This window comes from Bidens hawaiensis, unplaced genomic scaffold (genome assembly GCF_021521415.1).
Source record: "Bidens hawaiensis isolate Kalapana, Puna unplaced genomic scaffold, B.hawaiensis_p1.1 tig00003015_1, whole genome shotgun sequence".
Classification (NCBI taxonomy): Eukaryota; Viridiplantae; Streptophyta; class Magnoliopsida; order Asterales; family Asteraceae; genus Bidens; species Bidens hawaiensis.
In genome coordinates this window covers 246862-271364 of record NW_027491162.1, presented here as the reverse complement: position 1 = coordinate 271364, position 24503 = coordinate 246862, and the positions used below count along the sequence as shown (strand labels likewise).

Below are 24503 nucleotides of genomic sequence, written 5' to 3'. Positions count from 1 at the left end.
AAGATTTGGCTTTTTCACTTTACATATTATTTAATTCTTTTAAGTTATGTGTTACAAAACGTAAAACACGTTAAGATATTCGATCATCGAGATATGGGTTCTCGTTGATTTATTTAAGTTAATAAATTTTAAGTTAATTCATTTAATTTAATTGATTTAATTAATCTATTTATTTAATTTAAACTTAAATAAAAGTAATTCGTTTATTTATGTATAACGAATTAGGTTATTCCTAACGAATTGCATTCTAATTCGTTACCCTAATTCGCTTCCGCCACTCTGTAACGAATGAGTTTTAATTCGTTATGCATATTTACACGAACTAGACACGAACTAAGACTAATTCGTTAAATTTTATGTCTTAATATTTAACGAATTTCCTCTAATTTCTTAAGCCACATGTTAATTTAAGATAACGAATCACCTGATTCGTTATTTCAAAATTCTAACGAATCAGATGATTCGTTACATCGAAAAACGTGTCGTGTCAGACTATATAGGGAAATGTGAAGGCGATTCGTCTCACTATTCACCTTCATCTTCTCACACATAACGTTACTCTACTCAAATTTTCAAGAAATTTTGATCATCGTTTTTCAGTAATTTGATTATATATTTGCATTACTAAGGTATAGACGATCATACCGTGATAAATTTCGTCAAATTTTATGCATGTTTGATGGGTTAATTGCCTGATTTTGTTGTCGAGTTTTATATTTTTCATAACCCTTAATTTAATCGACTTAGAATATTTTCTGGTTCAAAAGATCAATACTAATCCATTCGAGATGTCTTTCCGAGCTTCTTGTGATCCTCTGTTCGGATAACCATCGATGATTATGGATTAATTGATCTCGGGATTGTAATGTTGACTTTTAGTGTTCTTGGTAATTTTGACCTTGACCATAATAGTCAAACATTAAGCTTATATGGCCATTCGTTATTGCTTGACGAATTGGAACTCATTAGTGTCCAATTCATTATGCAATTTATACGAATCAGGATAACGAATCTGTATTTATAACGAATCAGACCTTCTTTCGTTATTTATAACGAATTAGCCATTAATTCGTTAACTTTTATTAGTGATTCGTTAGTCCTAGTTTGTTCCCAATTTACTTGATAGCGAAGTAGCATGTTTGTTATAACGAATCATCATTCGTTATAACGAATCAGAATTGTTTAACGAATGACATCTGTTTTTATTTTAAACTATTTTAATTTTTCACAATAAGTTTAAATTAAAAGTTTACATCTATAAGTTAAAAATTTATTATTTGATTATTATACTTAATTGTCACTGATTCTCGACTTTGTTTATATAGTACGATGGCTGATAACATGGATCAAGACCCTCCTGTTAATGCACCACAACAACAACAACCCTCACAAGATATTCCTATACTTCCATATGACAAACGACACAACGTTTGTGCCTTCGTTGGTACAAATTTTTCTGACGAGAACATATTTGGTGGGATGTTGGAGTTCTTATGTTGCTCGCGTATTCATTATTCCATCACTGCTAATCCTGATGTTCGATTCAGTATCGTTCGTCAGTTCTGGAATACGGCTAGGTATATTGAAGCTGAGAACCACATTGAGGCCACCATCAACCAAACACCCATTACAGTTGACACTGATGTCATCCGAAGGGTGCTTCGTTTTGGAGATATTATTGACAATTCTTGTGAGTTTTATAAAGAATTGATCAAGGGTTTATTTCGTCGTGTATTTTATGGTGGTGACTGTGAAGCTTCGATGTACAACAAGAATGGATTATGTCCTACGTACAAGTATTTATTGCATGTACTAATCCATTGCTTAGGAGGTCGTAAAGGTGGTTTCGACGAATGCCGGATTGTGTTACAATCGGCATTTGTCGCGTTGATACTAAACAAACCGTTCAACTTCTCATAAATGATTTTTTATCACCTTACGGAATAGTGCTTTCAGACGGTTCAACGAAAGAAGTTTCTAATGTATCCTCGGTTCCTCCAATTGATTATTCAAGATTTGATTCCTAATCTGGTTATTAATCAAACATTGATAGATGATGTGTTACCACTAGAGCATATGTTTGCTACTGTACGACGGATGAAGATCTATCGGAAGGATACACCTAGGACCAAACGTTTGATTGGTCATCTTGTGAATCCAGACTATGTATGTCCTGACAATGATCGCTGGATCCACGATGATTCGGATTCTGAGCGTGAAGAAGGACCAGGTGGGAATGAGGGTGATGATAATGATGATGATGATGGTGGTGGTGGTGGTCATGGTGGTGCTGGTGATGCTCCTTTCATACAACCAGCTGAGGTTGAAGCTGCTTTAGTTGGTGCTATAGCCGCTCATCATTAACGGAAAGGAAAAGGGTTGGTGAAAGAAGGATCCTCTAAGCGTCGAGTGTCGGCTGGTGCTGGCATCTCTTTTGAAGTTCAACCTCCAAAGCCGTCTATTCCTTAACGATCGGTGGTGTGGCTTACTACTAGCACCCCAGAGCTTACATTGACGACCACGCTTACGTCAGATCCTAGGCTTGGCATGATCCCACAGTCTGTATATCTACTCTGCCAAGTCCTAATACAGTTACTTCGGTGGTTTCTCCAACACCGATGATGATTCCTCCACCACCAATGGATATCTCATTTATGAGACTTAACCGCCAACAAGGTCTAGTTCAACCTATCCCTGCTTCTTTTAATGCTATGTCTCACGATCAGCAGATGAATATGCTTTTAAGCTTATTGCTTCTATACAAAAATCAAATGTCTGCTGATCGTATGAATCAAGAATGCTTAATGGAGAATCAGAAGAAGCTGTTAACTATGTCTCGTTCTGCCAAAAGGAGACAAAGGCCCTCTGTGAAATTATTATGTCTCAGGGGGTGAAAATTAAAGAACAAGAGGAGGTTATCTTGCAGTTGACATGCAAGGACGACGCACTAAAGAAGCTTAAAAATGATGATGAAGATCCAGATGCCTCGGGTGCTGGAGGAAGTGAGCCGAAACAAGCTTACGGCTCGTCCCCTGGTACGGGTATGAGTGATGTCGATGATTCGGGGAAGCAGATTATTGTTTATCGTGATTATACGGCTTCTAAACCCATATAGATGATCAAGGCTGATACTTTCATCTTTGTTGATGGATCAGGGGTGGTTAGAAGTGTTGTGAATAAGGATGAGATTGAGGTGGGTCAATTTGTTGAAAGGTTGCTAACACGAGAGAAGATTTCAATACTACTTGGTTTGAATGATGATGAATTAACCGTGTTAGAAGCTGAGGATGATGTGGAAGTCGAGAACGATGAAGAGATCTTAAATGATCAAACTATTGGGATGAATACGTCTTTTTTTTTTTTAAGACGAGGAGGTGGAGATTGAGGATGTGACTGTTGAGGAATACCCTGATTTATTTCAACACACCAATGTTGATCAGGGTGCTCCTATCTTTACTGAGGAAACCGTCAAAGCAGCAGAAGATCATCTGGATAAAGAATCCAAGGGTAAAAGTGTGGTGGATACAAGATTTGATTCTATCGAAAACCCAACTGTTGCTGAATTTAGAGATGGTTTGGTTATCGAGACAAGAAAGCCTGAAAGATTACTGATGCTTATCGATATGTGGATAAAGAGCAGAAGATTGAAGTTGTCATTCGTGCTCAAGCTAATCAGATGACGTCCTTTAAGACCGTATCTAAAGTGCGAGGTGACATTATTTCATGGCTTTGTGATTTTGATTTAAAAGTCTATATTGTCAAATGGGAGAACGGCATCCAGTATTATAAAAAGGTCACTGATGTTCTCTCATTACCGCGTTGGGATGTTGGAACCCTCGCGTGTCGGCCATTCATAAACCGTGGGGGAGATCGAATCGCAGATTGGTTTCATCAACATCTGTTGTTCGAGGTCAACCATGGGTTTAAATTTTTTAAGCCACAGGTTCCAACTCGTAAGCGCATCAATGAGATTGATCCAAGGACGGGTTGGAGAAAGTTGGTCCTTAAGTTAAAGCCGCCAAAGACAATGAAGCGTGCACCGGTGAAGATGCCGAATCAACATATGTTCTTATCTTTCAACCGCTGGTACTACGACAACCGGACTGCCGAGGCCGTTATTGTCTTGGGTAAATGATTAAAGACCAAGCTGATAAAGATCATCGATCCGACGTGGCTCGTGAAGTTGACAGAGACCGACAACGACGTGCTTTTCAAGAATAAGATTTTATTTGAGCGTCGTGAAGACTATGACCGAGCAATGCAGTTTCAACGTGTTGTTCGTGTGTGTCATGAACATGGTATTCACAGCTGCAGAGATTGGCAGAGCAAGTGCTTCAAGTAAATTAAAGACAAAGAGCTCAAGACGAGGGGGTGTCTGTTAGTACACGGTTTTGCGTCTCAAGTCTTTGTAATTATCGTTAATGTATTTATCGTTTATTTAAAGTAAAAGATATTAAGATATTTAAACTAGTCCGTTAAGGTAACCGTCTAGTTCGTTAAGGATTTTTAAAGAACTAGACTATAAGTTAAGCTCCCTCCTGATTCGTTAAGGATGTTTAACGAATCAGTGGGTGATTCGTTTTGTTACGGAATGTGACGAAGTAGGTGGCTAGTTTGTTACGAAATGTGTAACGAACTAGACCCATCTTCCTATTTATAGAGGTGCAGCCTCTTCATCATTTAAGTTATGAGTTTAATATTATCGAACCTTTGTTCAATTGTTCTCTCAAGCTTCACCTTAATATTATACACACACACACACACACAGATATATATATATAACTAATACTAATACATAACATTAACATATAATCAATATAGAGCATCATGAACTAGATCCGTTTATACTTTATCAAGCCTTAGATCTGAGATCTAAGGTGTTCACAGGAATTTCATAGATTGAATTACGAACCAATCCAATTGGTCTTGCATAAATTGGACATATATGGAATTTTTGACAAATAGTTATATTATGTTGCTAATAAAGTGGCTATAAATAGGTTGCTGTAGAGTATGAATTTTTTGTATGCTTGTTATTATTGAAAAATTATAAGAAAAATGTATGTTGTACCTAATACTTGAAAGTATATCTGGGAATTATTTGGTAATTATTTGCATGTTTTGGTTAGTTGGAAAAATCAGTTTTGATGACTTAAAATTTGTCCAGATTGATCAGCATGCTGTTTAGTAAAGATAATTGTAGTTTGTGCTAGGATTGTTGTAGTAAATTGGAGTTTGACTTTATTGGTTAACTTGGAACTATTTGACTAAATTTTAGTCTTACTTGTGAAAAATTGAAATGGGTAAATGTTGGACTTAGTCATAGGATTGCATGAAAAGTGGATAAATGCAAATTATATGTTTCGTTGTTATGTCGTGACTAAGAATATCATATAACTATTCTAAGTCTATATAATTGGTCAAAAGTCACCAACGGGCCGTCGGTCAATATTTTGGTCAAAGGTCAATATTTTGGTCAATGGTTAACATTTTAATCAACGGTCAACAAATCCCAAATTTTAGTCTTCGGTCATCGAGACTTGGACTTTTTAGTCAACAGTCAACAACTTGGACCTTTTGGTCAAAAGTCAACGAAAAGTCAAACTTTAGTTAAAGTCAACAAAAATTCAAACTTTGGTTAAACCTCTAATAAACAATGGGATTGTTTGGATACTAAGGGTTTTAGGAATCGCTTAGCAAATAATTATAGTGTTTGTATGATTTAGGCACTAGAACAACTTTGACTTAAGCAGTTGACTTTCATTTAAACCGCATTTGAGATGAGTTTCACTGCCCCTCTTTTTACTTACTCCTTTTGGGGGAGAAAGCATGCGTATAATACTTTTTGGATATTGTAGACTTTGTTAATACCTCATGTGTACATAGTGAGCTTAAACTGTAGTCCCCCATACACATTGGACCGTTAACAATTTTACATTGGCTGGGTAATGAAAGGTAGTACTACTGGGTTTGACGAACCCCTCGAGGCTCTTGGGAGAGAAAGTCGCCGGGTGTCTTCATTTACTAGAAATGCAATATGCACTAGTCTTATATTAGACTCCGTGGGTGGCAAATAAACTAACAAGTCAGCCTCGGTCACAATGATTACTAGCCTAATTAACTAGTGGTATTACTAATGCATACATTATCCATACTTTATTCATTACAATGTTCACTTACTTAAAATAAAAACTATTGTCATAAAATAAAATAAAAACCCAATTGTATGATTAGTAAAAGTCATAACATAGACCTTTATCATGATCTAATGTTTCAATTAATCCATATCTGTATACATTATCCATACTTTATTCACTACAATGTTTACTTACTTAAAATAAAAACTATTATCATAAAATAAAATAAAAATCCAATTGTATGATTATTACTAATGCCTGAATCATGCCCTGTCTCGTGATCAAATTTCTCTGTTGTTGTGGTTAAACGATGAAAAAATGGATGCATTGGAGGTTGAGGAAGATGTTTAGGTAATTAATGATGAGGAAGTCCTGCTTGATACAAGTATTCCAATGGGAATACGTCGAAGAAGACAACCATGAAGAAGGGTATAATATCAACAAAGGGGCCAAGTTCGTTGGATCTTGATGCTAAGGGATGGTTTGGGGATCACAACAAATCCCTAACTTCGAAGATCATTAACACTTACAGATATGTTGATCAAGAGCACAATGTAACATGATGATCCATACTTTATTAACGCTTCAAAGATCATTAACGCTTAGAGAGTGGTTGTTTGACTTTATTTTTTGACAAATGGGCCAAAACGTATTGACTATCTACTGGTCACTATTTTTCAAACTACTATTGCTGATTTTTATTGTTTTAGTAAGCCAAAACATGCTGAATTGGCTTGACTTGTGATGATAAGATTGTAAAGTGGCATATGGTTCAATTACATGATAAGATTAAATTGTTGAATCTCTACCAGTAATATAGAGATTATTACTATTTAACTACTTTGTTAAAAATTGACTTGAATGCACATATGGTTCAATTATATGATTAGATTATAAAGTTAGTTTTTGTCTTTACAAGCATTGATTGAATATGATTTTGAATGATTGAATATGAACTAAAGTAACTAGTAATACTAGGATGCCATAATTTTAATATAATGAACAAACTAGAAATTTGTTTGGTAAACTTACCAATAAAGGAAACGTTTTGATTTGGTGCAAATTGCTTAATAGTTTGTGATTATTGAACACATGAATATATGAATGATTAATGACTTATGATTAGAAATTTACTAGTAAACATTATTGTGAGAATTTTTGAGTTGATAAGATAATTATTAAGTTGATTACTTGCTAATTATAGAAACTTTGTTGTTTGAAGTGTTAAGGATGCTATTATTAAATGAAGACGATGGAATGAAATAGGACCATTTTATAAGTTGTTATGATCTGGAAAGTTTGATGCATAAACATCATATTGACATGTTAGAAATAGCATACTCATGTTGTAGAAATTTGAAGTTAAGGCTTGAGCATGTTTAGTTGAGAAATTGGTTTAGTGTGTATATTTGGTGCTTTATGATCAAACATGAAAGTGATGGTGAATTACTTGTTATTATGTGTATAATTTCTGTATAAAATGATTTAGTTTTGATATTATGACTTAATAACTAGTCGGTAACATTAATGGTCGAAAAGTTAGACTTTTAACGTGAACCGACATAAGTTTTCGGAATTCTTTTAAAATAGCCCCTAAGGTCATACATTTCTTATGTTTAAAATAAGCTAAAGTATAAGAAAAAGTCAAGATAGCAAAACTTGAACCTATACGGTTTGTGTCGCGAAAACCAACACGAAAACGTTAAAATTGACGTTTTTAAGAAAACGATAACTAAAATTAAAATCGTATCATTTTTATTGAAAAACTAGTAAACTTAATTAAAATCATATAATGGTTTTTAATAATTTAAAACTGGATGTTTTTCACGGAAAGATAATCGGTTCGATTGTAAATGCAAAACCGACGAAACTGACAAACGTAATGTCATTTTCAACTAAAATAAATACTTATAATTTTCAAAACACTCCAACAACTAAAACATATTTATATAAATTTATATATATATATATATTAAAGAATATATTGGTTTGCCAAAATAATATAAAGTATGATATTTGTTAATATTTAGTATTTACTTGTATACATGTATATTTGCTAGTTGCTAATTATGATAAGTATACATAAGTTAGGGTCTTGTGTGCTTGTGTGAAAACGAAACTTGGACTTAAACAAACTAAAAGTCGACAACGCATTGTTCGAACTTGAACTAATAAAAAGATAAAAATAAGCATTAAAAGAAAACTAAAACGTTTGTGTGAAATTATGACACTCGTCAATTTCAGGTTAACTCCGTTAATCCAAACTCCGTTAATTCAAACTTAAGATCACTTGATCTATAACGCATATCTCATTACATTTAAACTAGGGTTTAGATGACACATGACAATCACTACACAATTAGTCTTTCGGAATTTCACCGAAACACACACGAGTCGACTCAAACCATTGGTGAACAAACGATGAATATTATAAACAAGTACTTGATATAATTATGTGTTACGTTTATATGTATAAATGTGTGCTTGTATGCATGTCATTATATTATGGAGGTGATTTATGTTTTATGCTAGAATTATACAAATAGAAGTTGAGGGTGCTAGTTGTAACTTGTCATTTATTTAATTAATATATAAACAACCTTAACCATAAACCCTAACCCTCTTCTCCCTCTCCCTCTACCACCTGCGACGGCAGCCCCCCTCCCCCTTGGATCGACCGAAACACACAACAGACATACACATACAATCATCCTCGCAACTTGTTGAAGGCTTAAAGTGTTAACTAGGTAAACTAAACACTATATGTAGCCTATTCTATTATTTTTGGCATCATTGAACACATTAATCATAAACCCTAAATGCTAAATATGTTGATTGTTGATTAGTTAGGGTTGTATGCATGATTTATAGTTCATAGGTTATTTGTATGTTGAGTTTTGATGAAAACTGATGCTGGGCAGATTATTGAATTCGTGTTTAAATGACTGTAACTCGATGTTAATTACATGTTTTGATGTAATTGTTGATTCTTTGATATACTAGGTCGAGTCTAGTTTCTGAAAAGTCTGATTTTGTAATTTTTGGACGTATAAAAGTAAGTTTTTATTATTTTACAAAACTGTTGTGCAAGGCTGATTCAGGAGACCTGCTGTTAGGCTGTTTTGCAACTAAGATATCTCATAAAATACAAGATCAAATGGGTTGGTTCCACTTATGGAAGAAAATAAATTGAGTTAGGAACCTAACCCAATTGATCTTGCATTAATTGGACTTGTCATTTAACGGGAATAACAAATAACATTCTGTTGCGCATGATAATGATTGCTGTGTGTTTGCTGTGATGTTTTGACCTTTGTGATAAAACCATATATGATAAAAATATAATAAAAATAGTTTTAGAAACCTAACTCACGTGTGGTTCTGTGATGATTTTTGGTGATTTATTTGACTTGTTATAATTTATTAATAAGAGTAATCTTGTCGAGTGATAATCTGCATGGATAATTTAGCTGCTGTATTATTTAAATTGTCATGAAAAGTGCATAACCGATCGATGTTTGTTATGTTTTTGACCAAATTGCCCTTTTGGGGGATAATTGCTAGTAATGTACAATGTTAATACTTGACACTTAAGTAGTTGTTCACACATGTAACGTATCACCAACGTGTTTGTCGAGTCGCACTTATTTCACAAACGAAACACGAAACGCATCTCATGCATAAGTTGTATGTGTCGAGTCTAGGGACTCACTCGTAGTTTAAATACTTAGAAAATCTCGTTTTTGTTTTTAGAACACTAGGGAGGATTTTCTGTGACGCACATCTTTTCTCGGATCTTTTTGGTTATCTTCGCAAACAGTGAGTTTCACGTCCCCTTTTTACTCTTTTTAAACGCTTTTATTTGGGGGAGATAACATACTCCAACGCTGTAGATTTTGTTTAGTTTTTATATATCACTTGTAAGGCTAAGTGGCAAACAAACCAACCAAAGTCCTTCATAATATCGAACCGGTTAATATTTGGATAATAGCGAGTCACTGTTGAGTAGTACTACTGGGTTTGACAAACCCCACCCAACTCTAAACTCGACTGTAGTCTTGGCTAACACATTACCATGGTCGTGGTTGACATGGTGGCAAGACAATTGATAAAACAGTCAGCTTCGGTGTCGAACACTTAGTAATACATGCTTGATAGGTTAGCTACCCATTGATATATAATTGACTTAACACTATCTGGTAATGCAAACGCAAACGCAAAATGCAAACACAAACGCAAACGCAAAACGTAAACGCAAACGCAAACACTTTATTTATATAAGCCTGTGAACTCACCAACCCTGTGTTGACACTTTTAGTATGTTATTCTCAGGTAGCCGAGGCGGGCGCGCGGTATAGGAACATGCATTCGCTAAACACCATCGCTTTGAAAACTTCTTTTAATTTTTATCTTAATAACTTGGGTTTTAAGTCGTCCTGTGTGGCGCAAACATTTTTGGTTTATGATTTACGCTTCCGCATTTTTATTTAAGACTTAATGTCCTGTTGGGTTGAAAACTTTAAACACAGTGTTTGATTATAACTAATGATTCCGATCCTGTTAGTTCACACCCTCTGACGGTAAAACTCCGTTAGCGGATTTTGAGGGTGTGACAGATTGGTATTAGAGCCATTGGTTATAGCGAACTAGAATTGCATGCATACTAGACTATAACCGCAACGACCCGTTAGTTATGATCTTACGCACTGCATATAAGTATATAGATATGATATATATTTAGTTACTCATTTTCTTTATCTCTTAACCTCATTCACTCGTACGCGCGTAACCCATACACGACTTATCCTGTAAGGATGTCGACGCCATCGTCATCATCATCCGACCCGATCTCTCACGCCCCTGGAAATGAACCGCATCTTCCCACTCATCACCACCTCGAGTCGTCCCGGAACTAGCAGCCCCCGCATCGAAGAGGTATCGCCCATCTGGAGACGTGTACGAGGATAATGGTCACTGGAGTTGGTACCTCGAGTCTAGTCGAGTGAATCGTTTACTGTGTGCAAGTTCCACCGCTACCTCTTCCAGGTTATCCTACATCCTTCAAAACGCTACCACCCCTGACACTCCCGATGGAGTGCGCTTTCGCAGTCCTCGTTTCTTGTTTAGAGCGTGAGGTTGACATTATGCACTCGACTAGAGCAAACGTGAGAGGATTGAAAGAGAATGGAAACAATGTCCGAGAGAGAATTTCCTTCCTGACCGAAGCCATGAAGGAAGTTCAGGATGCTCATGTTCAGCAAATGGAGATAATGAACAAAATGCAAGCAGAGATGATAGATTTGCGTGACTAAATTTTTAGTGCAAGAGCCCTTGCAACGACAGCTCTAGCCCGATGCGACACACTAGGGGCGCAGTTTGCCCCGGATGCAGAAGAACCCGAGGAAGATACTGAGGAGCATGCACACTCGGACGTGTCCTCAGGCGACGACATCTCAGGATGATAATACCTAGATGTCTGGAAGAAACACTGGTCATGGTCGCGGTAACATTAACCTAACCACAACCGAACTCCAAACCCTACTTAATGACCATGCGGCAGCAGCTCTAGCTGTGCACGTTCAGAATCAAGCCAGAGGTCAAGCCGGAGTCTGTACTTTCAAGAACTACCTAGACTGCAAGCCTAATTCATTTGACGGAACTGAGGGAGCCATAGGTTTCCTGCGTTGGGCCAAGAAGGCAGAGTCAGCTTTCGAGATGTGTAACGGTCCACCAGCCAGCAGGGTCAAGTTTGCTGCTGGAACATTGCAAGATTCCGCCCTCACCTGCTGGAACTCTAATGTGCAAATTCTTGGGTTGGAATTGGAAAATGCTATGAACTGGGAAGAATTCAAGAACATGATGCGAGAAGAGTATTGTCCTAGAGAGGAAATCTCGAAGCCATAATCGGAATCTTGGGCGTTAAAGATGGTAGGTTCTGATATTGAAGCCTACACCACCCGTTCCCACGAACTGGCGGTGATGTGTCCGCGGATGGTTGACCCGCCGAGTAAGAGAATCGAGATGTATATCGATGGTTTGGTACCCCAGATTCAGGGTATGGTGACGTCTTCCAAACCGGTTACAATTCAACAAGCGATCCGATTAGCTCACAAACTGACGGACCATGCAGTAGCACAAGGTGCGTTACCACCTAGAGGTTCCACCTCTAAAACCCGTGACAAATCAAGCACTAACAACAACAACAACTCGGGTAATGGAAAGAGGAAATTCGACAACACCAGGTCCTCATCATCGAACCCCCCACAGCAACAACACTATCGTAAACCTGAACTCGCTCGAAACTTCTATAATCAGGGTTCCAACAATAACAACAACGGTGGCGGGCAGGGTTCGAGTGGCTATGCTGGGAAGTACCCGAAATGCAACAAGTGCAACTATCACCATGCTAGCTCATGCGACCGTTTCAAGTGTTTGAGATGCGGAAAAATGGGTCATCAGGCCAAAGACTGTAGGGGAGACCTAGCGGCAAAGGGTGCTCCTAAACAGCCTACGGCGACTAAAGGGTGCTTCGAGTGTGGTCAAGAGGGTCATTTCAGGAAGGATTGCCCCAAACTAAAGCAGAATGAGAACAATGGAGGCAGCAACAGTCGCGGAAGCAGTGGTAAAGGTAGAGCTTTCGTCATTGGGTCGGGCCAGGCCCGCAACGATCCGAATGTGGTTACCGGTAAGTTTCCTGTGAACGACTGTTTTGCTTCTGTTTTGTTTGACACTGGAGCTGATAGGAGTTTTATATCGGAAGCCTTTAGTAAACTCTTAGACTTAACTCCAACCCCGTTAGATGCTAAGTTTCCTGTTGAATTAGCCGACGGTAAGTCTATAGAAACAACTCATGTACTAGCGGGATGTAAGTTGAAACTGTAGGGTCAAACCTTCGATATCGACCTCATACCCTTTACGCTTGGTAGTTCGATGTCGTTGTCGGCATGGACATGCTATCCGAGAATAGAGCTGAGATTATATGTCACGACAAGATAGTCCATATCACTACCTCTTCCGGCGAAATCATCTCGATACAGGGCGAGAAGAGCGGCATGACTACAAGCGTCATCACCCTCATGAAGGCGCAGAAATATTTGCGAAAGGGCCATCCAGCGATTTTCGCTCATATTGTTGAGAAACCCGCGGAGGAGAAGCGAATCGAAGACATACTGATTGTGCGAGATTTTCCGGAAGTCTTCCCGGAGGATTTGCCTGGACTCCCACCTATTCGACAAGTCGAATTCCAAATCGAATTGGCCCCCGGTGCAGTACCCATAGCCCGAGCCCCGTATCAGCTCGCACTGGCAGAGCTTCAGGAGTTGTCCACTCAATTGCAAGACTTGTTGGATAAAGGTTTTATCCGACCTAGCTCATCACCATGGGGAGCCCCTGTCTTATTTGTTCGAAAGAAGGACGGGACTTTTCGCATGTTCATCGACTACCGAGAGCTGAACAAGGTGGCGATCAAGAACCGTTATCCCCTCCCCCGAATTGATGATCTGTTCAACCACCTTCAAGGATCGAGTTACTACTCGAAGATCAATCTGAGATTTGGTTACCATCAATTAAGAGTGCGCGAAGAAGACATTTCAAAGACGGCATTCAGAACTCGGTACAGTCACTACGAGTTTTCAGTTATGCCTTTTGGTTTAACCAACGCACCAGCCGTATTCATGGATCTCATTAACAGAGTATGCAAGGCGTACCTCGACAAGTTTGTGATTTTTTTATTGATGATATCCTCGTCTACTCCAAGAACAAGACCGACCACGAAGAACACCTGAGGTTGATCGTAGAATTGCTGAAGAAGGAACAACTGTACGCTAAACTCTCGAAATGCGAATTTTGGCTACGTGAGGTTCACTTCTTAGGACATGTGATCAATGAGAATGGAATCCATGTAGATCCCGACAAGGTAGAGGCCATCAAAAACTGGGAAGCACCTAAGACTCCGACTGAGGTGCGACAATTCCAAGGACTGGCCGGCTACTACCGGCGTTTTATTGAGGGATTTTCCAAGATTGCTCAACCACTCACCGCATTGACACATAAGGGTACTAAGTACAATTGGGGTGACACATAAGAATCCGCCTTCCAACAGTTAAAAACCAAACTCTGTAGCGCCCCTATCCTAGCCCTCCCCGAGGGAATGGAGAATTTTGAGGTGCATTGTGACGCATCGATACAAAGTCTCGGTTGCGTGTTGATGCAACTCGAGAAGGTTATAGCCTATGCCTCTCGACAACTACGGATCCATGAGAAGAAGTACACGACCCATGACCTGGAACTCGGAGTTGTGGTGTTTGCTCTTAAGATATGGAGGCATTACTTATACGGTACCAAGTTTACCATTTACACCGACCACAAGAGTCTCCAGCATATTTACGATCAGAAGGAGCTGAACATGCGACAGCGTCGTTGGGTTGAGCTACTTAAGAATTATGACTGTGCCATCAAGTACCACCCTAGCAAGGCCAATGTAGTGGCCGATGCTCTCAGCAGAAAAGAAACCGATAAACCTAGACGAGTGCGAGCATTACAACTCACGATTCACGCCAACTTACCCGATCAGATTCGTGATGCTCAACTCGAAGCCTTGAAAGACGATAATCTCCCATCCGAACTCATGCGAGGCATGAACAAGCAACTTGAAACCAAATCGGACGGGGTCCGATATTTCAAAAACCGGATTTGGGTCCCTTGATACGGAGAGTTGAGAACCCTAGTGATGGACGAAGCACACAAGTCCCGATAATCCATCCACCCTGGCTCGGATAAAATGTGCCATGACCTAAAGGCACTTTACTGGTGGCCAAACATGAAAGCCGACATTGCCACCTACATGAGCAAATGCTTGACTTGTGCAAGAGTCAAAGTGGAATATCAGAAACCATCTGGTCTGCTACAGCAACCGGAGCTTCCAACGTGGAAATGGGAACACATTTCCATGGATTTCATCACGGGATTACCCAAAACACCGACGGGATGCGATACCATCTGGGTGATCGTTGACCGGTTGACTAAGTCTGCATACTTCTTAGCAATCAAGGAATCAGACAAAATGGAAAGACTGACTCGCATCTATATGAAAGAAGTAGTGTCTAGACACGGAGTGCCTGTCTCAGTCATATCTGATCGAGATTCTCGTTTCACTTCGCACTTCTGGAAGTCACTACAGAGTGCACTAGGCACCCGCCTTGATATGAGCACAGCATACCATCCTCAAACGGATGGGCAAAGTGAGCGCACCATTCAGACCTTGGAGGACATGTTGCGTGCATGCGTCTTGGATTTCGGAAAAAGTTGGGAACCTCACTTGCCTTTGGTAGAGTTTTCGTATAATAACAGCTACCACTCAAGCATTAAAGCAGCGCCGTTTGAAGCGTTGTACGGATGAAAGTGTCGATCACCTCTCTGCTGGGAAGAGGTGGGTGATAGCCAAATCACTGGTCCAGAATTAGTATTTGAAACCTCTGAAAAGATTGTTCAAATCCGAAACCGCATGGCAGTAGCACGAGATCACCAAAAGAGTTACGCCGACAAGCGTCGAAAGCCTCTTGAATTTCAAGTGAACAACCAAGTTTTACTCAAAGTCTCACCTTGGAAAGGTGTAGTTCGCTTCGGAAGGCGAAACAAACTTAATCCACGATACGTTGGCCCCTACCGGATAACTGAGCGCATTGGTCCGGTAGCATACCAACTGGATTTACCAACGGAACTCAGTAGCGTACACAATGTATTCCATGTATCCAATTTGAAGAAATGCCTTTTCCGATGAAACCCAAGCAGTTCCTCTGGGCGAGTTGCAAGTTGATGAACAGCTACGCTTCATCGAAGAACCAGTCGAAGTTTTGGATTGGGAAACCAAAACACTCAAGCAGAGCAAAATTCCAATCGTTAAGGTTCGTTGGAACTCGAGACGTGGACCAGAGTTCACGTGGGAACGCGAGGACCAAATGATGAAAAAGTATCCTCACCTTTTTGAAGGGTTGACCAAACACCGAAAACCGCGAAATCCGTCAAACCGTCAGAAATCACCAGAGGTATGAATTAAATTTCGGGACGAAATTTCTTTCTACTAGGGGATGATATGACAAACTGAAAATTTTTCTTGCTTTTTCAGACACCCATTGCGACTTGACTCAAATTTTCGGGACGAAAATTCTTTCAACATGGGAATAATGTGACACTCGTCAATTTCAGGTTAACTCCGTCAATTCAAACTTAAGATCACTTGATCTATAACGCATATCTCATTACATTTAAACTAGGGTTTAGATGACGCATGACAATCACTACACAAGTAGTCTTTCGGAATTTCACCAAAACGCACACGAGTCGACTCAAACCATTGGTGAACAAATGATGAATATTATAAACAAGTACTTTATATAATTATGTGTTACGTTTATATGTATAAATGTGTGCTTGTATGCATGTCATTATATTATGGAGGTGATTTATGTTTTATGCTAGAATTATACAAAATAGAAGTTGAGGGTGCTAGTTGTAACTTGTCATTTATTTAATTAATATATAAACAACCTTAACCATAAACCCTAACCCTCTTCTCCCTCTCCCTCTACCACCTGCGACGGCAGCCCCCCTCCCCCTTGGATCGACCGAAACACACAACAGACATACACATACAATCATCCTCGCAACTTGTTGAAGGCTTAAAGTGTTAACTAGGTAAACTAAACACTATATGTAGCCTATTCTATTATTTTTGGCATGATTGAACACATTAATCATAAACCCTAAATGCTAAATATGTTGATTGTTGATTAGTTAGGGTTGTATGCATGATTTATAGTTCATAGGTTATTTGTATGTTGAGTTTTGATGAAAACTGATGCTGGGCAGATTATTGAATTCGTGTTTAAATGACTGTAACTCGATGTTAATTACATGTTTTGATGTAATTGTTGATTCTATGATATACTAGGTCGAGTCTAGTTTCTGAAAAGTCTGATTTTGTAATTTTTGGACGTATAAAAGTAAGTTTTTATTATTTTACAAAACTGTTGTGCAAGGCTGATTCAGGAGACCTGCTGTTAGGCTGTTTTGCAACTAAGATATCTCATAAAATACAAGATCAAATGGGTTGGTTCCACTTCTGGAAGAAAATAAATTGAGTTAGGAACCTAACCCAATTGATCTTGCATTAATTGGACTTGTCATTTAACGGGAATAACAAATAACATTCTGTTGCGCATGATAATGATTGCTGTGTGTTTGGTGTGATGTTTTGACCTTTGTGATAAAACCATATATGATAAAAATATAATAAAAATAGTTTTAGAAACCTAACTCACGTGTGGTTCTGTGATGATTTTTGGTGATTTATTTGACTTGTTATAATTTATTAATAAGAGTAATCTTGTCGAGTGATAATCTGCATGGATAATTTAGCTGCTGTATTATTTAAATTGTCATGAAAAGTGCATAACCGATCGATGTTTGTTATGTTTTTGACCAAATTGCCCTTTTGGGGGATAATTGCTAGTAATGTACAATGTTAATACTTGACACTTAAGTAGTTGTTCACACATGTAACGTATCACCAACGTGTTTGTCGAGTCGCACTTATTTCACAAACGAAACACGAAACGCATCTCATGCATAAGTTGTATGTGTCGAGTCTAGGGACTCACTCGTAGTTTAAATACTTAGAAAATCTCGTTTTTGTTTTTAGAACACTAGCGAGGATTTTCTGTGACGCACATCTTTTCTCGGATCTTTTTGGTTATCTTCGCAAACAGTGAGTTTCACGTCCCCTTTTTACTCTTTTTAAACGCTTTTATTTGGGGGAGATAACATACTCCAAAGCTGTAGATTATGTTTAGTTTTTATATATCACTTGTAAAGCTAAGTGGCAAACAAACCAACCAAAGTCCTTCATAACATCGAACCGGTTAATATTTGGATAATAGCGAGTCACTGTTGAGTAGTACTACGGGGTTTGACAAACCCCACCCAACTCTAAACTCGACTGTAGGTCGAGTGGGTGTAATCTTGGCTAACACATTACCATGGTCGTGGTGACATGGTGGCAAGGCAATTGATTAAACAGTCAGCTTCGGTGTCGAACACTTAGTAATACATGCTTGATAGGTTAGCTACCTATTGATATATAATTGACTTAACACTATCTGGTAACGCAAACTCAAACGTAAAACTCAAACGCAAACGCAAACGCAAACGCAAAACGTAAACGCAAACGCAAACACTTTATTTATATAAACCTGTGAACTCACCAACCCTGTGTTGACACTTTTAGTATGTTATTCTCAGGTAGCCGAGGCGGGCGCGCGGTATAGGAACATGCATTCGCTAAACACCATCGCTTTGAAAACTTCTTTTAATTTTTATCTTAATAACTTGGGTTTTAAGTCGTCCTGTGTGGCGCAAACTTTTTGGTTTACAATTTACGCTTCCGCATTTTTATTTAAGACTTAATGTCCTGTTGGGTTGAAAACTTTAAACATGGTGTTTGATTATAACTAATGATTCCGATCCTGTTAGTTCACATCCTCTGACGGTAAAACTCCGTTAGCGGATTTTGAGGGTGTGACAGAAATAATAATAATAGGACACGGAGTGTTTGGATATATCTAACGTTGTACCTACCAAAGGTGAGTTTCTCTATCGACCACTCGTTTTCGAATTGTTTTTATTGTGTTTTGGGGGAAAAGCATATTCTTTACGATTTTTATTGAAGTTTTATAAAGCATTTTAATTTTACAAACTGTGTAAACAGTGGGATGAGTCAACAATTGGTTAAATAACTGTTAACCGAATTAATAAGGGCATATAAATATTGGTAGATCTATCGGGGTGACGCCCCGCATTTCCAATCGTGTAGGGTTAAAAGTGGGAATATTTTGAGTATGGTAGGTATCGAGTTATCAATTTTGATAGTCATATACTTGTTGTATTCCTTGCTATTTTACAACACCACGATTTTTTTAAAAGGTAAAATGCTTCGTTTTTTTATGGCAAGTTCGATTATTGAGAATTGTGAAAAATATAATTACCATGTTAAAAGATCGGTAAGAAAATGTCACCACTGTTGCTTATGGTAATAGATGGTAAAAAAATGGTTGTTGAACCATTGTATGGACATAATTTATAAGTATTCGTTTACGTTATTTCCCGATAAATTAATATTATTGTTTCTTATGATTTTCATGATGAGTTATATTGAAATTTTGATTGCCTTATTTTCATTATATTATATATGTAAATATATATATTTAAGTAATTATATATATATAAATATATATATATAAGTAATTATATATATATATATATATATATATATATATATATATTATTTTCAATAAAGAGAACTCATAAACATTCGTGTTGACGTTTATTTAATATGTTTTTCAGGTAATTGAATGGAGTACTGAAGCTTCGTGAAGAGCGCGGGAAAATAGTGACGTATGTTTGAATGAAATATGTTGAATCTATGTTGAACTTGTGGTTTGAATAATAATCGTGTAATATGACACTTGTAATGACTATGATGGTTAAATAAAGTTCAACATTCATTATAAATGTATACATAAATGTGATTGGCTGAAACGCCGTCTGTCACCACCCAAATAACTTGGTCAAAGTCTTCCGCTGTTTAAATTTAAAGTTTTCGGATTGTAACAAGACTCATACCCGTAAATTCGGGTCAACTGCATGAGAATCCTTCATTTACAAATAATGTAATCTGGTGACTTGAGGTAATGTATAAAGCAATCAGAGAGCTTTTAAATATTTCGTTTATATTTATTTAAGATTAAAAGGGTTTATGAGATGTTATAACCCGTTTTAAAAACTATATGGGTTTGGAGAGACGCAAGACCCGCTTATTTTTTTTTCTATAAAATTCTTTATTAATATAAAGAATATCTTTTAAAAAATCATATATTAAGTTTTAGTATATATTTCTATTTTATAGGATTTTCACATCAAATATTTGGTGAAATTAATTTTTAATTTAATTAGAAATTATAACCCGCTTAAGTAATATCTGAGTTTGGTGAAACTCATATCCGTGAATACGGGTCAAATGCATAAGAAACCTCTATTTAAAATAATGTAATCTGATGGCTAAGGAGCAATTAGAGAGCTTTTAAAGATTTCGTTTATATATATTATAGATAGATATATTTTTTTCTTTCAGTTGTCTAGCTCAAAAATTTTACCTTTAATATCTTTTAGTTTTTCTTGAACCCACCGGACACAATTACAGCTATAAAACGACAATACAACAATGTCTACCAATGCCGGTCAACTCTAATTAAAGTAAAGGAATAAAAATCCAATATATACATGTGATATAAGACCCTCTATCAGTCGCAAACTCCACACAAAACCACATATATCTTATCAACAAAAAAAAACCCATGGCTGCCGCCGGTAGTAGTTCCGGTGTAAGGATAAAAGATATTGGTAGCTTGACCTTGCACGTCTTCACCGGCAGGTGGTTCATGGTGTTTGCCTCACTACTCATCATGTCAGTCGCCGGAGCAACTTACATATTCGCATTATACTCCGGCGACATAAAATCCTCCCTTGGATATGATCAAAGCACCCTTAATCTTCTTAGCACATTTAAAGATTTAGGTGGCAATGTTGGTATCGTGTCTGGCTTAATAAACGAAATATCACCACCCTGGGTGGTGCTCCTCCTTGGTGCCCTCATGAACTTCTCTGGGTACTTCATGATTTGGATGGCGGTCACCGAAAGAATCGCGAAACCACCCGTGTGGCAAATGTGTTTGTTCATTTGCATAGGTGCGAATTCGCAAACGTTTGCCAACACAGGAGCGTTGGTTACATGTGTGAAAAACTTCCCAGAAAGCCGAGGGGTGGTTTTGGGGCTCTTGAAGGGTTTTGTAGGGTTAAGTGGTGCGATTCTTACTCAGTTGAATAATGGGTTTTATGGGAATGATTCAAAATCACTTATTTTGTTCATTGCTTGGCTTCCGGCTGCGGTATCCATTGTGTTTCTTCGGGTTGTTCGGGTTTTAAAAGTGGTTAGACAAGCGAATGAGCTCCGGACATTCTATAACCTTTTGTATATTTCATTAGGGTTGGCAGGGTTTCTTATGGTTATTATCATAACCAAACACAAGCTCCAATTTTCGGCCGAGCATGCGATTTCTGCTGCTGTTGTTATCAGCTTACTATTTGCTCCTCTAGGCATTGTTTTTAGAGAAGAGTTTAAGTTATGGAAAAGAAAACACTTTCCTGTTAGTATAGCCACAGAGAACCCGACCACGAGTACGGTAACTGGCTTTGTGACAATTCCACTGCCGATTGCGTCTCCGGTGAAGGAAGTTTCATGTTGGAAAACTGTTTTTGATCCACCAGAAAGAGGGGAGGACTTCACTATACTACAAGCTATTTTTAGTATTGACATGTTAATATTATTCACAACTACTACTTTTGGTGTGGGTGGGACGCTTACTGCGATCGATAATCTTGGTCAGATTGGGCGGTCTCTCGGGTACCCGGTTACAAGCATCACAACTTTCGTGTCACTAGTTAGTATCTGGAATTACATGGGTCGGGTCGCGTCGGGTTTTGTTTCCGAGTACTTATTGGCTAAGTATAAGTTTCCACGCCCATTGATGCTCACATTTGTCCTTTGTATTTCTTGTGCGGGGCATCTTTTAATTGCGTTCGGGGTCCACAATGGGCTCTACGTGTCGTCGGTCATAATCGGGTTTTGTTTTGGAGCTCAGTGGCCGCTGATTTTCGCTATAATATCTGAGATATTTGGGTTGAAATACTACTCGACTTTGTACAATTTGGGAGGTGGGGCAAGCCCCCTCGGGGCTTACATACTGAATGTGTTGGTTGCGGGTCGACTTTATGATAATGTGGCACACAAACAGTTGAAAGCAAAGGGAATGATCCGAGAAAAGGGGGAAGATCTAACGTGTACGGGAGTAGATTGTTATAAAATGTCTTTCCTTATAATAACCTTTGCAACATTGTTTGCCTGCTCTATCTCATTCATCTTAGTGCTTCGTACGAGAAAGTTTTATCGTGGTGATATCTACAAGAAATTTAGAGATGCGGCGGACGCGGAGGATGCTGCTCATACTGAGATGACGGTGCGGCCTATAGCCACAGGCGAACCATCATCAACGATACCAATGGAAAGATAAATTATTGTAAAAGACGAGTTGTTATAGGTTTTCACAGTTTGTAATATAAAATAAACCATACTAGGAAAAGTAAAAAACATAAACACAATGGTAAAAGTTTATGGTGTTTGATAAACGAACTCTAGGAAGTTCATGCACCCTTTATTTTCTAATTTAAGGCCATGCATATAAATTATGTTTGGATATTTTGCTTGGTGTATTAAGTAATTTGTTACAAAAGTTATATTCCAAGATTAGCGATGAAATTAAAAATAAATTATTGCCTATAGTGTGCCACTAATTAATGATGTGATGCACTGATGTGACGGTGACGGAACCTTCAGTCGCAAAGTCGTCCCACAGTTAAGGATGGAAACGATGACATATATATTTTTGACTTATCTATACGGTTGGTCTATATTAGGGAAGAGATCGGTGCCGTATCGATACAGACCGGTTCCGGTCCTGACAATCCCAGTCCCAATTAAAAATCGTAAATTTTTGGTACCGGTACTGAAATCTTCGGTTCGGTATCGGTATCGGGACAACACCGGTATTGAAGGTAAAAACACGGGAAACACTTGTACAGTTACCGATACCGAAACTCATAACTTTGCTACGGATTCGGTACCGACGGTACCAAATCGGTACCGATTTCGGTAAAGGTACGGTACCAATACCCTATTTTCTCACTCCTAATCTATATGGTTTGCAAATATTGCACGCTTGATTCTTAAACTTAACTAACTTTAAACTTGATCCAAATAGTTGTAAACTTAATATTAAGGTGTCAAGATGTATAAATTTTGTAACTATAGTTATCATTAACCGTAACACCGCAAAAATGACCAAATGGTATTATAATGATATAAGTGGGTCAACCCACACTTCTTTCCCAACCCCGACCATCCACCACCAACTTGCAACAACCACTCGCTCCTCGTTCCTTCTTTTTTGGTGCCACCCGCCATCACCACCTGTCACCACACCATCACCATTACATTCTGCACTAAACATGAACTCCACTCATTATCTTCTTCACTTTCCCATTGAAAATTTCTAGGCTCTCATGGAGGACCAAAGCAATTCCCTTCTCTATTGGCCCTATTTCTTCCATCAAAAGGATAGATTCCATGTTTATACAACTAAATTTTCACATGTTATTCTCCAATTTCACTTAAGTTTAAGCTAACTTTGAAACCGGGGAATGAAGCTTGAATCAACTAGATTCAAACTAGAATATGAACTGAAGATTTAATATGAAGAACTAAATCAACTCAAGTAGCTCTTAAACACCGCCAAGGCGCCACTATTAAAAAAAATAAGAAGCTCAAAATTAATACCAAACTTATAATTTGGTAGCACCGGAATCATCATCTAACCACCGCATCGCCGCCGCACCTTATCGCATCAAATGTAAAAGACGACCAAGTCACCATCTTCGGATTCTCCTTCTCGTATTATGAAGAAAGCATCATTTCATTTCAACACAAAGGGGAAGGTTCCCGTTGTTATAGAACGTTATGTTAAGAGCAGGGCAACTTATGTATTATTATTATAAAGAGATTAGTCCTTCCTGTCCTGCATCACCTTATTTGTTATTTGAACAAGTAAAAGTTTTGTTTTGGTTTGAGTTGTCACACTTAGAAAACCTTAACTTAAACAACGGAAGACTTTTGACCAAGTCGTTCGGCTTGTGACAGTTGGCGTTAGCCAATCATAATAAATATAGTATAATAATAATAATAATCAAAGTTTGACTTTTCAAAGAAACTTTATATTTATTAAAATAAAAGTCTACACATGTATAAAAACACGGTTATTACATGTCCCAGATTATTTCCCATATTCAAACACCGCCCGCCTCTTTTTCTTGATCGTCACGAAACCATCACTTACCTGAAAAGCATATTAAAAATCGTTTGTCAACACATTGTGTTAGTGAGTTTCCCTTTATAATCAAAATAGTTCATATGTATATATATGGGAGAGATATTTTGTGAACCTTGATGAGTTGTAAGGACTTTAAAAACTCAATATGGACCACACATTTAATTAAATGAGTATGAAATATATGGCTGAGAATAAATCAGATTAAAAAATTAATCATGAGAGAGAATAAGTATTTTTGATGATTACACAAGTTTAAATTTTAGTTACACATGTGTAATAATTTGATTCGGTGTGTAAATAAATATTGTAATTT

The 24503-nt window shown here is 37.8% G+C and overlaps 1 protein-coding gene across 1 annotated transcript; it reads left to right on the top strand.

The window, feature by feature from the left end:
• The first annotated feature begins 20397 nt into the window (after window positions 1-20397).
• LOC143622052 (protein NUCLEAR FUSION DEFECTIVE 4-like) lies at window positions 20398-22551 on the top strand. Its single transcript, XM_077093302.1, has one exon. The coding sequence runs from the start codon at window positions 20546-20548 to the stop codon at window positions 22316-22318; it is 1773 nt and encodes a 590-aa protein (XP_076949417.1). The 5' UTR covers window positions 20398-20545; the 3' UTR covers window positions 22319-22551.
• The last annotated feature ends 1952 nt before the right edge of the window (window positions 22552-24503 follow it).

What these genes read in the sequence shown, in the direction of transcription:
- LOC143622052 (XM_077093302.1), top strand. Translation starts at nt 20,546, where the DNA reads ATGGCTGCCGCCGGTAGTAGTTCCGGTGTAAGGATAAAAGATATTGGT.